Source organism: Microtus oregoni, unplaced genomic scaffold, assembly GCF_018167655.1.
Source record: "Microtus oregoni isolate MIOR12 unplaced genomic scaffold, Mior012 000025F_ref0000491, whole genome shotgun sequence".
In the NCBI taxonomy this organism is placed as follows: Eukaryota; Metazoa; Chordata; class Mammalia; order Rodentia; family Cricetidae; genus Microtus; species Microtus oregoni.
Window position 1 is genome coordinate 21537025 of NW_024543084.1, and position 13459 is coordinate 21550483.

The 13459-nt window shown below is 49.2% G+C and overlaps 2 protein-coding genes across 4 annotated transcripts in view; one reads left to right on the top strand and one right to left on the bottom strand.

Moving 5' to 3' along the window:
• Olfml2a (olfactomedin like 2A) overlaps window positions 1-5778 on the bottom strand; it is a 30325-nt gene extending 24547 nt beyond the window's left edge. The window contains exon 1 of the mRNA XM_041675170.1: window positions 5585-5778. Coding sequence (XP_041531104.1) covers window positions 5585-5686 — 102 coding nt within the window. The 5' untranslated portion in view covers window positions 5687-5778. The remainder of the gene's footprint in view (window positions 1-5584) is intronic.
• Window positions 5779-9357: 3579 nt separating this feature from the next.
• Window positions 9358-13459, top strand: part of Nr6a1 (nuclear receptor subfamily 6 group A member 1) — a 163209-nt gene continuing 159107 nt past the window's right edge. For all 3 annotated transcript variants that reach the window (XM_041674742.1, XM_041674743.1, XM_041674744.1), the window contains exon 1: window positions 9358-9630. In XM_041674742.1, coding sequence (XP_041530676.1) covers window positions 9531-9630 — 100 coding nt within the window. In that variant the 5' untranslated portion in view covers window positions 9358-9530. The remainder of the gene's footprint in view (window positions 9631-13459) is intronic.

The following is a 13459-nucleotide window of genomic DNA, read 5'->3' on the forward strand; positions in this document are numbered from 1 at the left end:
GGCTCAGTTGCTTGCTGATGGGTCAGGGAGGAGGAATCACAAAGCTCTGAGCTCATCTGCGGCTTAATCCACGGATGGATTCATAATTGGATGGCATTTCTGGGAGGCGGTGCAACCGGGGAGGGGGCCTATGTCATTGAGGGTGTGCCCCAAAGAGTGGTTCTTCTCTGCAGCCCATCCCGCTGCCTTCCCTCCCTACTCCTTCCAGCTTTCCCTGCAGCATGCACTCTCCACAGCTTCACAAGCAATGCAATCCACACCGCCTGGGCTCACCCTCTCCAATGTGCTATTTTATTTTATTTGGTTTTTCGAGACAGGGTTTCTCTGTGTAGCCTTGGCTGTCCTGGAGCTAGCTCTGTAAACCAGGTTGGCCAGGAACTCAGTGATCCGCCTGCTTCTGCTTCCTGGGTGCTGGGATTAAAGGCGTGCGCCACCACCGCCCAGCCCCGTGTGCTATTTGATGGCAGGGAGGCTGGAGACCACGGTCAACCAGGTTAGCCTAGGGCTGACAGCTGTGGGCAAAGATCCCACCAAGGACACAGGGGGACTGAGAGGTGGAGTGCTGGTCCCACAGACAGGGCAGGAACACACTGAGTTGTAGGTGATCTGTTTCCCTGGGTGGGTGCACTGGTCTACTTTTTCTATTGTTAGCAACATCATACAGATAAGAAAATAGCCCCTAAGCCATAAAATGCCAGGTTGAAGAGGATAAGCCTGGGCCGTGTGGATTTCCTCTGTTTTTTTCTGCAGCTGTGTGTGTGTGTGTGTGTGTGTGTGTGTGTGTGTGTGTGTGTGTGACTGTGGGCGGAACAGGGAACAGAGGGCGGAGAGGAGAGTTAGAAGGCTGCGGTCCTGCTTTCTGTCTTGGTCCTCTGTGGTGGAGTGTACTCTAGGTGTTGCAGACTATTCCCCTGCTTGTGAACAGCCAGCCAGCCTCAGAGGTCTGCTGGTTCCTGAGGTTTTTGCTGGTCCCAGAACCCCACCAGAAAGGAACTCACATCATCTCAGCTCTGCCAAAACTCCACGATACTGTATTACTTCCCCATCAGGGTCAAAAGCCCAGCAAATAGATGTGTGTGTGTGTACCCATAGAGGACTCTCCTGGAGGACCCCCCCCCATTGACTTTAACCGTCCCCATCCAGCAGCTGCCTCCACACTAGACTACTGCATTCCTGCCTTCTCAGATGAGGTGCTATGTCCTGATGGCGGTGGCCAAGGCTCTCACACTGCCAGGAGCCAGCTAGGCACCATGGTGAAAAGCTATGTCTGGGCTATAGTTTTGATACCGGATACCTCCTTCCTGCATGGTGTTGACCCCTTGGAACCTCAGCTTCCTGCTCTGTAAAATGGGGTGGCTATCAATCCCTTCTTGAGCTTGTCATGAAACTGCAGCCATGTAGGAAGAGCACCTGGCAGTTATGGCCCAGAGTAACTCCTAATTTAAGTAAACTATGCTATATCTGCTACTTCTGGGAGCCCCCCCCCCCATTTCCTCCATGTTTTCCACCTCTCTCTGCCCTTACCACAACTCCGTGGTACATTAGAGAAGTCTAGAAGCTTGTCCACATTGTGTTTACGTGGTGCCCTCGTCCTGAACATCTGCAGTCAATAAACCAAGGAAGGCTCCTACCCTGGCAACCGAGCTGGGATTACAGAGGTCTACACAGAAGGTGGTCATGGGACCTGGCACTGCCTCCTGGGTCTGCTCCTTGGTATGAAGGCTGAAGGAAAATCCCTGCCTCAGCCCCCATCTTTCCCTGGAGCTGTGCACAGCACATGGTGCCATCAAAGCTCCCCATGTGTCAGTGCTGGTGGTTAGGGTTTAGAAGGCCTCTGGGTATTTGGAAGGAAAGCTCACCATGTAACAGACAGCTAGAGGTGTTTTTTATTTATTTATTTATTTATTTAGTACAATATTCTGTCTGTATGTATGTCTGCAGGCCAGAAGAGGGCACTAGACCTCATTACAGATGGTTGTGAGCCATCCTGTGGTTGCTGGGAATTGAACTCAGGACATTTGAAGAGCAGGCAATGCTCTTAACCACTGAGCCATCTCCCCAGCCCTTTTCTTTTCTTTTCTTTTCTTTTTTAAGCTAGAGGTGTTTTTGAAGAGAGCCGGATAACTCTTGCTAGAGTAAGGGAGTGTTCCTATAATGACTGGGCAGGCTCCCATGAGGTTTGTATTGAGGTTGGGGCTGCCTTCTTCATGACTGTCTCACTTCACCTGAGGGAGCTCACCTGCAAAGCCCTCAATTGAAGTCCACCGTCATCCAGACACCTCTTTCTGGAGGCCTCAAATTCAATGTGGTAAACTCCAGGCAGCATCTTATCCCATCCTGTGTCCACCTTCCGTCCTGCCCGGTGAGGTCTCCGTGCCTCCTTTGTACCCTGGACAACTTACTAGTAGTAATGGTTTCTTGAGGTGTTACCCTAAATCTGCCCCACTTTTTACCTTGCCACCAACTCCATGACCACAGCCCCATGTCAGTGTGCATTCCTCTCTGCTAGATTAATCTTCCAAACATCACTTTCTTTGAGGATCTGCTACTCCCTGGCTCCACAGATCTTAGTTCCATTTTGTCTCCATAAGTTCTGGGCTGGGCTGGGGCTGTACCCACGAAGTATCTGGGGTTGTACTAGGAAAGTGCAGATGCCTCAGTTTCCCAGAATTATTAATATTATTATTATCATTATTATTATTATTATTTTGAGAGACAGGTTTTTCTCTGTGTAGCCCTGGCTATCCTGGAACTTGCTCTGTAGACCAGGCTGGCCTCAGACTCACAGAGATCCTTCTGCCTCTGCCTCTTGAGTGCTGGGATTAAAGGCATGCGCCACCACCACCCCAGTGTGATTCTTTAGGGTATTCAGATCTATTCCCTGGGGAGGGACCACTAACCTTTGGCAGTTGTATGTGATATTGAATGTAAAATGCTGGGCATGGACCTAGTCCCAGCATTCTATGCTCTCCCGGGAGTGTTGAGGCAGGCCCATTCCTTATAGAGAGATGGTGGGGTTTCGTTTGGCTTGACACTGTACCACAAAGAATGACATGACCATGTCATTCTGCCTTTTCTGCTCAGGGGCCTGCTTCCAATTACTCCCACATGCGGAAACTCTGGGAATAGATGGGAAGCAACACCTAAGCCCCTGGGACTGGCCTGCCTGGAACATCTGACCTGGCCCAGGAAACCACAGCCTGCTGGGCTAAGTCTGGACCGGTCCCTTGCTCTCTTTGCTCAAGCCCTTTCTGTCCCGGCATGTATGAAGAGTGAGGTCCTAGGAGCTCTTTCTCAGTCGGAGGAGCAGGTAAATTATCCCATCCCAGGAGTCTCTGCAGTCATGCCGGGGTGTCATGCATGCAGTCTTAACTGCCTGTTCTCCCCAGCCTTGATGCTAGGCAGCCATGCAGAAACACCAGGGCAGCTGGGAGTTCCCTCTTACTTCAGGTCAGACAAAGCACTTCCTTAGATGGAAACTCCAAATCCTGTTTAGGAGAGCCTCACTGTAAACAGCAACTTAGAATGCAGGGCAACCAGCAGTACCAGGGTGAGTACAATGGGCAGGAGCTTGGCAGAAAGGAAGGCTGATGAGAGGCAAACTCAAGGCTCTGGGACCCTCGATTCACTTCAAGTTCCAAGGTGGTCCTGGTCCTCTAAGCTCCTCCCCTCCCCCAACAAAAACAGGCCAGGCTTAGAGGGGAAGAAGTTGGGTCCTTACCTTACTGTGGAGGGAGGGTGATAATGAAAGCAGCTCTGCAGAGCCAGCAGGAGTCTGGCTGGGCAGGAATGCAGAGGAAATGCACTCAGCACTTGATTTTTATTTTTCCCAGCTGGCTGAAGTGGAGCAGGGATGGGAAGTCTCTAGGGGAGGGTTGAGCTGGGTCCCCAGCCGCTTTATCCTCCCTACTCCACCAGCTCCAGCTTGCCCTGGGACAAGTAAATATACCCCCTCCCATCCTAGCAAGTGTTTGGCTGACTCACTACATAAACAGGGTGTTGGGTTTTCTTTGTCTTGGCTTTGTTTTGGATGTAAGCCCTCCTGCACTACAGCCCTCTGCAAATCTTAGAGATGCTTAGGTCCAAAAGTACTTCCCAGCCACAGAGGACAGTCAGGGGGTGAGAGATTGTGATCAGGTCATCTGGGATTTTGCACAATGAACCGGAGGGGGCATCTATTTTCATTTAGAGGAACTGAAGTCCAGAAACACGCAGTCATATTTCCAAGTTTGCACAGCAAAATAGCTTTTACCTTTTGCCTGCTCACAGGCAGACTTAGGTTCCACAGGGAAAAAAAAATGGAGTGACATCAAGAGAAGTCACTGCCGCCCCTATCCGCTGTGAGCAGTTTCCTCTAGGCCACTGACCACCCCCAACCATAAAATGATTTCATTGCCACTTCATAACTGCTATGACACATAAGCATCTGATATCCAGAATACGTGACCCCAGTGAAAGGATCATTTGACTTCAGAGGGGTGAGACCCACACAGGTTGGAAAATACTGCTCTAGGCCCATTTATCAGGTCATTTCTAGAACCTTAAGAGGTTCTTGATCTGTTCTTGCTCCCTCTATGTTCTGGATCTAATACCTGAATTCTTGTGGTAGCATCCATAGGGCACCTACTAGGTATGGTGCTAAACATTCTGATATTTTCATTGAATCTAGAAATCATCAACAGCAGGGAGTGGGTACAATCTCCCCCCCCCCATGCTTATAGGGGTAGGAATGATGTCTTTAATCCCAGAGCTGGGGAGGCAGATGCAGAAGGATCTCTGAGAGTTTGAGGCCAGTCAGGGTTTTTGTTTGTTTGTTTGTTTGTTTTTGTTTTTCTAGACAGGGTTTCTCTGTGTAACAACCTGGGCCGTCCTGGAACTTGCTTTGTAAACTAGGCTGGCCTCGAATTTACAGTGATCTGCCAGCCTCTACCTCCCATTACACAGTGAGATTGTGGAAGGAAGAAAGGCAGGCAGGCAGGAAGGCAGGAAGGAGGGGGAGAGGGAGGGAGGAAGTGAGGGAAAGAGGGAGAGAGGCTAAGAGAGGTAAAAGCACCAGCGACAGGTGAACACAGTGTGTGAGCTCAGGTCTCAGAGGCCAGGCGGCCAGTCCTTTTCACTAGGAAAGAACTCTGAGTTCCCAGCCTCTCCTGAAAGTCTTGGTTTAAGGCCCACTGCAAGCCCAAGAGTACCTGGATAACTGCCCACGCGTGGGTCTACAACCACGTGGGCGGTCTCCGCATGGAAACTCAACCAGTTGCTCTTACTGACCACTTTTCCCTGCCAGCCCCTGAGCACCTGGGACTTCCCAACTTGATCCTGGGTTTGAGGCCCTATCTTTGAGCATTACAAGGTCCACAGCGCCTTTCTCAAGCTCCAGGACCCAAGCACCCTATCATCACCAATGCTTCTTCCCGCACATGTCCCTTTTTAAGGCTTTTGATTCCAGAATCCAGACCAAGTCCCAAGTCTGATCTGCCTTTCCTAGTCCCCATCTTCCCGCTGAAGGCACCCTCCTCGGCCATAGCGCCCCCTCGCGCCGGTCATCGCCGAGCTGTGCCAGGTTCCAGCAGCGCAGCGCACGTACCTTACTGTCGGGCCGCACGGGATCAGCCCAAAGCAAAAGTAGCAGCAGCAGCAGCAGCAGCCTCAACTGAAGGCACCAAGGCCGGAGGGCTGCCGCTGCCATGGCTCGACAGGAACGGACGTCTCCACGAGCACGCTTGGGATCGCCAGCGGCACGGCGAGCTCGACGCTGCAGCCCGGCTTTGCCGCGGGGCGCCCCCCAGCCCGGTGCCCCTGCAGTGCCGCTGGGGGCGGAGCTAGGGTGGAGGGGTGCCCGCTCCTCCCCTCCCATCCCCGCCCATCCCCTGCGGTCCTGAGGCATTGAGAAGTGCCGGTGGGAGAGAGCCATAGCTGCAGCCAGGCAGAAAGAGAAGTACGGGCTCGCGACGAACTGAGGTTCCGTTCTGTGAAATGAAGGACCTTAGACGTGTCCCTTTGCCTTTTTGAGTACCAGTTTCCCCATTGATGAAAGGGAGAAAATAGTCGGGCGGTGCTAGCGCACGCCTTTAATCCCAACACTCGGGAGGCAAGATCAGGAGGATCTCTGAGTTCGAGGTCAGCCTGGTCCACAAAATGAGTTCCAGGACAGTCAGGGGTACACAGAGAAACCCTGTCCCAAAAAACAAACAAAAGAAAACATCCCCCCTCCAAACAAAACAAAACAAAAAAGTGGTGGAGGAACAGTTAAATTGCCCTTTGGGAATGGCTACAAAGTTCGAGTAGTACTTACAGTTTATCCTTTGCTCTGACAAAGCTCTCCAGTCTCTGAGTCCCTTCTCTTTCACATCTTCCGTCTTTCTTCTCTCTGTTGTGCCAATAATAGCTACTTTTTGTTTGTTTGTTTCAAGGCAGCGTTTCTCTGTGTAGCTTTGGAGTCTGTCGTGGAACTCGTTGTGTAGACCAGGCTGGCCTCAAATTTACAGAGATCCACCTGCCTCTGTCTCCCTGGGATTAAAGGCTTGTGCCACTACCGCTGGCTTAACTGACTCTTTAAGGCTTGTCCTGCTAGAGCAAGGCCATCAGAGGAACTCTGCCCTCTTCTGGACAACCAATGGCATCCTCCTACAGTCATCTCTGTCACCATGGATAACCCACAGCTCAAATGTACCAAGTTCCTGATTGGCTTTGGGATCTCGGTTTGAGCTGTGTCTCCTGCAGACTCCCCCTCATCGTCAGAGGCCTTCCTTTCCATTTCTCCTGTATTCCCTATAAATGCCGAGGGCCCTTTAAATCTGCTTTACACAGGCTGTCTCCTCAGCTGGAAACTCAGAGAGGGAACTCACTTTTCAGGGTTGTGGGGAAAATGTCAAAAAATGAGAAATAAGGCCCAGTCTGGGTGCTGGACTCTTAGTGGATGCCTATTTGCAAGCATCTACTGCATGCGACTCAGTAGCAGAGGAGATAATGGGGCGAGAGTCCAAGGATTGGCTGGTAAGGGTATTTGGGAGGCTTTGGGAAGGAGGAGGCGTGGGGCTGAACAGGAGAAAGAGCTGTTTCCAGGAGGTGTGCATGTGGCTGAACTCAGCGTTGGGCTGACTTCATCTTTATCTACCTTTCAATCCTCAGGCATCAGATGTCTGCCCAGCCACTTGGCATTCCAAGGAAGGGGCCTGTGATGCAGAGAAAGCTGGCTCTGGGAAGACCATGTGATCCTGACACATGGTGAAATGCAGAGCTGAAGAAGGATTTCTTCCTACAACACTAAGGGCTTGCTGCGGAGTATAGTGCCCAGCCCTTGGGGAGCTCAGAAAGTGGCGAGGAAGACCATTTCTTACAGTCCACCTAGATAGACAGGGCCATGTGGAAACATAGAGGGACCTAGTTGTCTCTCGATAAGAGGTATTAAGGAAGGATTGGAACAGGATCTAAAAAGATGAGTTAAGAGTTTATAGTGGTCAGGCCAAGGGCAGTGCAGCTTTCTTCTTTCTTTTATGTTTTGTTTTTTTTCGAAACAGGGTTTCTTTGGGTAGCCTTGGTTGTCCTGGAACTAGCTCTGTAGACCAGGCTGTCCTTGAACTCAAAAAGATCCGCCTGCCTCTGTCTCCCAAATGCTTGCGTCAATACTGCCCTGTGGTATTTCAGCTTTCTGGCCCACCAAGTACATAATGGCAATCACTTCTGGGCCATACCATTTTCATGTGAAAGCAACAATATCAGGGATACCTCATCGAGCAGGTGTGGGAGGTTTAGACAGCATATAATTTGTGTAAATCTCTTCTAACGGCGGCTGGTATGAATTAAGCATAAAACCCAGGTTAACTATTGGTAATGGACAGCTGTTGGAAAATGCCTGTAGGTGTGGCAAAGTCTCCTGAGTAGCAGGTGAGGAAAGAGGTGTGGGTGGGCAGGAGGCAATCGGAACAGGCTAGACTGCATATGCCAGGATAAAGACTTTTAAACAAGTAAGGAATGACACACAAGGAACCGGAGGACTGCCGAGGCAGATGGGGCAGTGAGGTGACAGAGTGCAGACGCTTCGACATGACCTAGCAGAGAACAAGCAAGTAAAGCACTAGGGTTCTTTGTCTTCTAGTGGGTCAGATAGCGCTTACGTGCTGGGCTGTAGCCTACTACAGCGGTGGTTTCCTAAGGGAGGTGGGGGGCGTCATGGAAAGCAGTCCCCACAGCTCGCCTTGAAGCCCGTGGCCGCGCGCCACCTTGTGGTCGCGGGAGTTGTGCCAAAGTGGAGGAAGGGGAGAAAAATCTAGATTTTGTTTGGTAGAAACTTCGGTAAACGGAGGCGACGTGCGTATGCGTGTGTGTGTTAGCATGTTAGCATTGGACACGGTGCAACGGAAGGCGACATATGTGTGTGTGTGTTAGTATCTTATCATTTGACATGGTTCTTATTTGTTTTTTTGTTTGTTTGTTTGTTTGTTTTTTCCGAGACAGGGTTTTTCTGTGGTTTTGGAGCCTGTCCTGGAACTAGCTCTTGTAGACCAGGCTGGTCTCGAACTCACAAAGATCTACCTGCCTCTGCCTCCCAAGTGCTAGGATTAAAGGCGTGCGCCACCACCGCACGGCCCGACATAGTTCTTATTACAATTCCCATTTTTCAGACAGGTAAACTGAGCAGAGGTGGGACGAACAGGCTGGAAGAGGATCAGCTCTTTAGGATACCCGTAGTCAAGAGTTTCAAGTTTTCTTTGACGGCATCAAAGACCCTGATCTTAGTTTGCCCATCTGTTCTATGGGCAGGGTGCGGGGAAAGAAAGAGGAAGAGAAACTTTAGTCTTTCCCGCCCTTCCGGAGGTTAGAGGCTTTAAACAGTTCACCGGAAAGCAGAGCTGTATAGATTCTATTTGCATACGAACGCAGTCACCTCTGGCTAAACTCGGGTCCTTTAATCTCTGGTCCAATTTGTTGTGCAGCTCCGGAGGAAAGCCCTCCAGAGTACCTACATACCCCGCCCCCTGGGGCCTTCCCCACAGGGCTGGGCTTGGTTGCACGTGCTCAGCGGGCTCCTGGTGGACCCACCTCCTTGGAACGACTCATTATTAGCGCGGGGAATGTGTCGGAATTACAAGGAACTCTGTATACGGACAAGTCACAACAGAGAGGACCATGGCTAACTATTTGTGGTCTCTATATATAGGAAGTTTCATTAGAGTTCAAAATAATGACATGTTTTGGTTCTCCCTCCTCAGGACTACCTATCTTCTTACCTCACCCCCTCAATTGGTAGAGTCCAGTGTGACCGGCCTCGCCTGGAGGACTACAATTCCTAGTGTGTCCCGCGGGCACGTGCGTGGCAGCAGCGCGTGACGTCAGAGGAGGGAGCTGGCCAGTGCTGAGGGGGCGCGGCGCGGAGGGGCGCGGAGCCGGGAGGCTCGGGGCCCAGAGCGCGCGGCGGCCGGGAGCCCGCCGGCCCCTGACAGCCCCCTCCCCCCGGTGGACGACGACGAATACTACGAGGGCGCGAGTCATGGCGGAGCAGCGAAGCCTGCGGGGGCCCTGAGCGCCGCCGCATGGAGCGGGACGAACGGCCGCCCAGCGGAGCGGGAGGCGGCGGGGGCTCGGTGGGGTTCCTGGAGCCGCCCGCCGCGCTCCCTCCGCCGCCGCGGAACGGTGGGTGAAGGGCCTTCGGGGTCCCGGCGGTCCCAACGCCCGCGATCCCCTCTTTTCTCTCAGCCGGCTCTGGCCCCGGACGCCGGGCGGCCCTCAGCGTAGACTCCACCCTGGGCTCGCACTTTCTCTCCGCGGGGTCCCGGTCCCCTCAGCGCGAACTCCCCCTGCTGTCCCCCCTACGCCAGTCCTTTCTCCCTCAGGGGGCCCTGGTTTATGGAGCACCCTATTTCTTCATCTGGGGGCGCGCAGACTCCACACCTTGGCACCGTGCACCTATCCTGGGGCGTTTTTCTTCAGGAAGCCCCACGCTTCCTCCCAGCCCCGCGAGCGTTCGCCTCTGCCAGACCCCTAATGGTGACTCTCCTCGGACCTCGGTGCCCACTCCCGTCCCCCGGCCTCCCCTTGCCCAGGCTCCCTCTCCTAGGCTCAGGTCTCCGGCGGGACCCCGGGGCTCGGGACACCTGCCTTTTCCCGTCCTTTGCCGGACGCTTCGCTGGCCGCCCAGCCTAGCTCTTCCGGGGTGCTGTGAATTCCTCACCTGGCCGGGCCGCTGTGTCCCCCTTGTCCCGGCCCAGCCCGCAGGTTCCTCCGGGTTGGCTCCCCCCCTTCCCCCGCGCAGTGTTTTGTTTCTGTTTGATATTTTCCCCCTCGGTGTTTGCGGCGGAATGTTTTTATTGGTAACGTGTAAGGAGCTTTTGTGAGGTCGTAAAAGGTGAACTTTTGAACTTGGAAAGCGCCCTGGAGCAATTAGCGAAGGCGATAGCCCCGGGAGGCCTGCATTACAAAGGGTGCTCGTTGCGGCTGGCAAACGCTCCCGCGGTAAACCCGATTTATTTATTTATTTGCCCTGCCTTCCACCTTTCACATCTCATTTCCGAATAAAGGGCCGGCTCTCAGAGATCCCTGCCTCCTCCCCTCACTGCGCCATAAACGCGCAATTCTCTGGGAGATCTAGGACCCGAACAGTGTCTAACAAGTAACAGATTTCAGATTGAATGCAAACACCGGGGACAGTTAGGAGGCACTAAAAATTAATTGCTTTAGTAAGAAATTTCTCAAATCAGGACAGTGACCTGGCAGGTGTGGGGAAAGCAACCCGAAAATCGGTCACCAAGGCGTTCGGTTGTGGCATGAATGAATGGGGAGCCACAAAAGGGAAGTCGGGCTGGATTTGCTTCTTCATAAGTTTATTAATTCATCAACCATTTATTGCTAATTCAGTAGATCTTTAGTTTCTTCTTTTTTTTAACCAGTTAAGAGGAAAAGTCTGTTTAGAAGAAAACCTGGCTAATTTGATATTATGGTGATCAAACGGTGATGTTTTCAAAGCTCTTGAGTTTGAGATATGTATGATGTGTGGGACCTAGGTGGCCGGGCATCCGATGGGGAGTGATTCTGCTTGTGAACGTGTTTGGGATCGATAAAATCCCACGTCGCAAAGGGGGAGGAAGGAATATAGTTAGGGTAGAAAGGGACAGTGTCTATAACCAAGATGATTTCTTTAATGTTTTTGACGTTTTAAAAGTTAATTTATGCAGAGGTTTGGTTTGATGTTAACCTGGAAATGTTGTAATTCTTGACCTCAAATCTGCCGTGCAGATTTTAAAATTCCACTCCCAGATCTATCGGATGTCCCTGTTAGTGTATTTCCGTAATGCTTTCCTGTTTGCGAGTAGTTCCTGTCCCCACCTGTGCTTACCGTTGGATGACAGATTTTATTGCAGCCACCACTTTCAGTTCTACTTGAGAATATTATTGTAAGGGAAGCAAGAGAACAATGCCGTTGTTATTAATTATTCATTGGAACATTAAAGAACTGTTTGGCAATTTTATCTCTCAATCAGATTATCTGTTAATACTCATTTTTTCCTCAAAGGATCAGAACCATTTAAAAGACTTTTAAGGAACAGTCTGTTAAGCTAAAAGCGTTTTTACTATTTCACACCAGTCGAAGTTAGTGATACAAATATATTCTTTTTTTTTTTTGTCAAAACCACAATGTGAACTTTTGGCAGCTTAATTTGTTCAAGAGAAAATATGAAATTTTTGTAGCATAGCTTGTTTTTTCAGTACAAAAATTATCAATGTGTCTGTAGTGTTTTGTAGTTTGTTGATGAGTACCCAAAAAGTGCTCGGGAGAATTTTCAAAATATAAAGTTTTCCTTTGGAAAAATGGACATTTTTCCCCTTCCTCCCTAATGAATAGTTTTCTTCAAAGATAAATGAGATTGTTTGATATCTGAGGGGAAAAGCACTTCTTTAACTTTTCATCCTGGTGACATTTTCATTTTTCCTGAAGTCGTTATCTAGAGAGGAGGTCTTCAGTCTGTGTCAAGAAGTATAGTCCATTGCTGAATTTACAGTCCTCCAGATGTTTTTATGATTCCATCCGAACAGAGTAGCTAGCCTTTTGATGCACCATCACCCTTCCAGGAATTCCTTGTGCTGACTCTGCTATTTTTGGCTGTTCCTTGTGGTTTTCATAACAAACAAACTCACTTAGTTGTAATAATGATTGCTCCCTTTTGGGATTTCAAAGGGAGATGAATGCTTTGAGGAAGCATTTGTTCATTTTATTTCAAGAGAGTGAGGGAGTAGATTTTTAAATATTTAAATAGCAAAAAGACTATAAACCATTATAAGGAATTAAGTGCATAATTTCACCTTATTCCTCTGGAGGAAATGAGCTCACTAAGTACTGTGGATGCTTCCTCACAAGAGATTACCAACAAAATGCTTCTTTTTGTTTGTTTGTTTGTTTTGTTTTTTCAAGACACAGTTTCTCTGTGTAGTCCTGGTTCTCCTGGAGCTCAGTTTGTAGACCAGGCTGGTCTCAAACTCAGAAAACCGCCTGTCTCTGCCTTTCTGAGTGCTGGGACTAACAGTGTGCACCACCATGCTTGGCTTAAAATGCTTAAATTTCTTAAATTAACAAGCACTTTACTTCACAAATTTAACTTTTTAGTTTTGTGACTTGAAATTTTAATTCTGAATCAACTGAGAATTCTCTAGTTTCCTTAAGGAAAAATCTGAGATGTGAAGTTACCACATTTCCAGGCTGTGACATACCTACCGTTCACCATATGCTGAAAACACCTTATTCTTGCAGAGTATGAGGAGAGCATGCTTACTAATATGAAATTCATGCTACATTTTGTAGCAGAAGTCGTATCCTTGTACAAGTATATGAAAAGGTGTTAAAAGGGAAGCTAATGAAAAAATGCAGGTTTTCAAGACTAAACTATATGAGTATATATATGAGTATATATATATCAGTATTTCTTGATTTCTCATCTCCCTTATTTCTCTGGAGTTGTGGGATAAAGGAAAAAAATTCTGGGTTAAAACACACTTTTAGGACAGTTGCTAAAATAGCTCTTAAATAGAAGGAAATGACTTTGTGTGTAAAAACCATATTATAGTCAGTCGTCTTACTTGAGAAAACGGTCAGAATTAGAAAGCTCTGACTGCAGATAAGCAGGCTTCCATTTCAACAAGGAAGCAGTTTTAAGGAGCAGGTAGTTTTTTAATGTGCCCCTGTGGGTAGTGGTGCAATATAACCAATTCTTTGTAAAACCTCGAACACATTTCCAAAACATAAGCTGTGAAGGGAAGTGTTTTTTTGTATTTTTAAGTCAACTTAATAATTAAAAAAATATTCTTAATAAATATTTGCCTTGAACATTTTATGGATATCACTGATAAGTGGTGTTCAGAGATGACAGAATTATTAAGTTTGCAAGGTGGCTTGGTACTGAGCTAGAGAATTCTGTTTTGGTTATTAAGGCTTTTGTAACTGAAGTTTTGGGTTCATCTTTATTTTAATTGT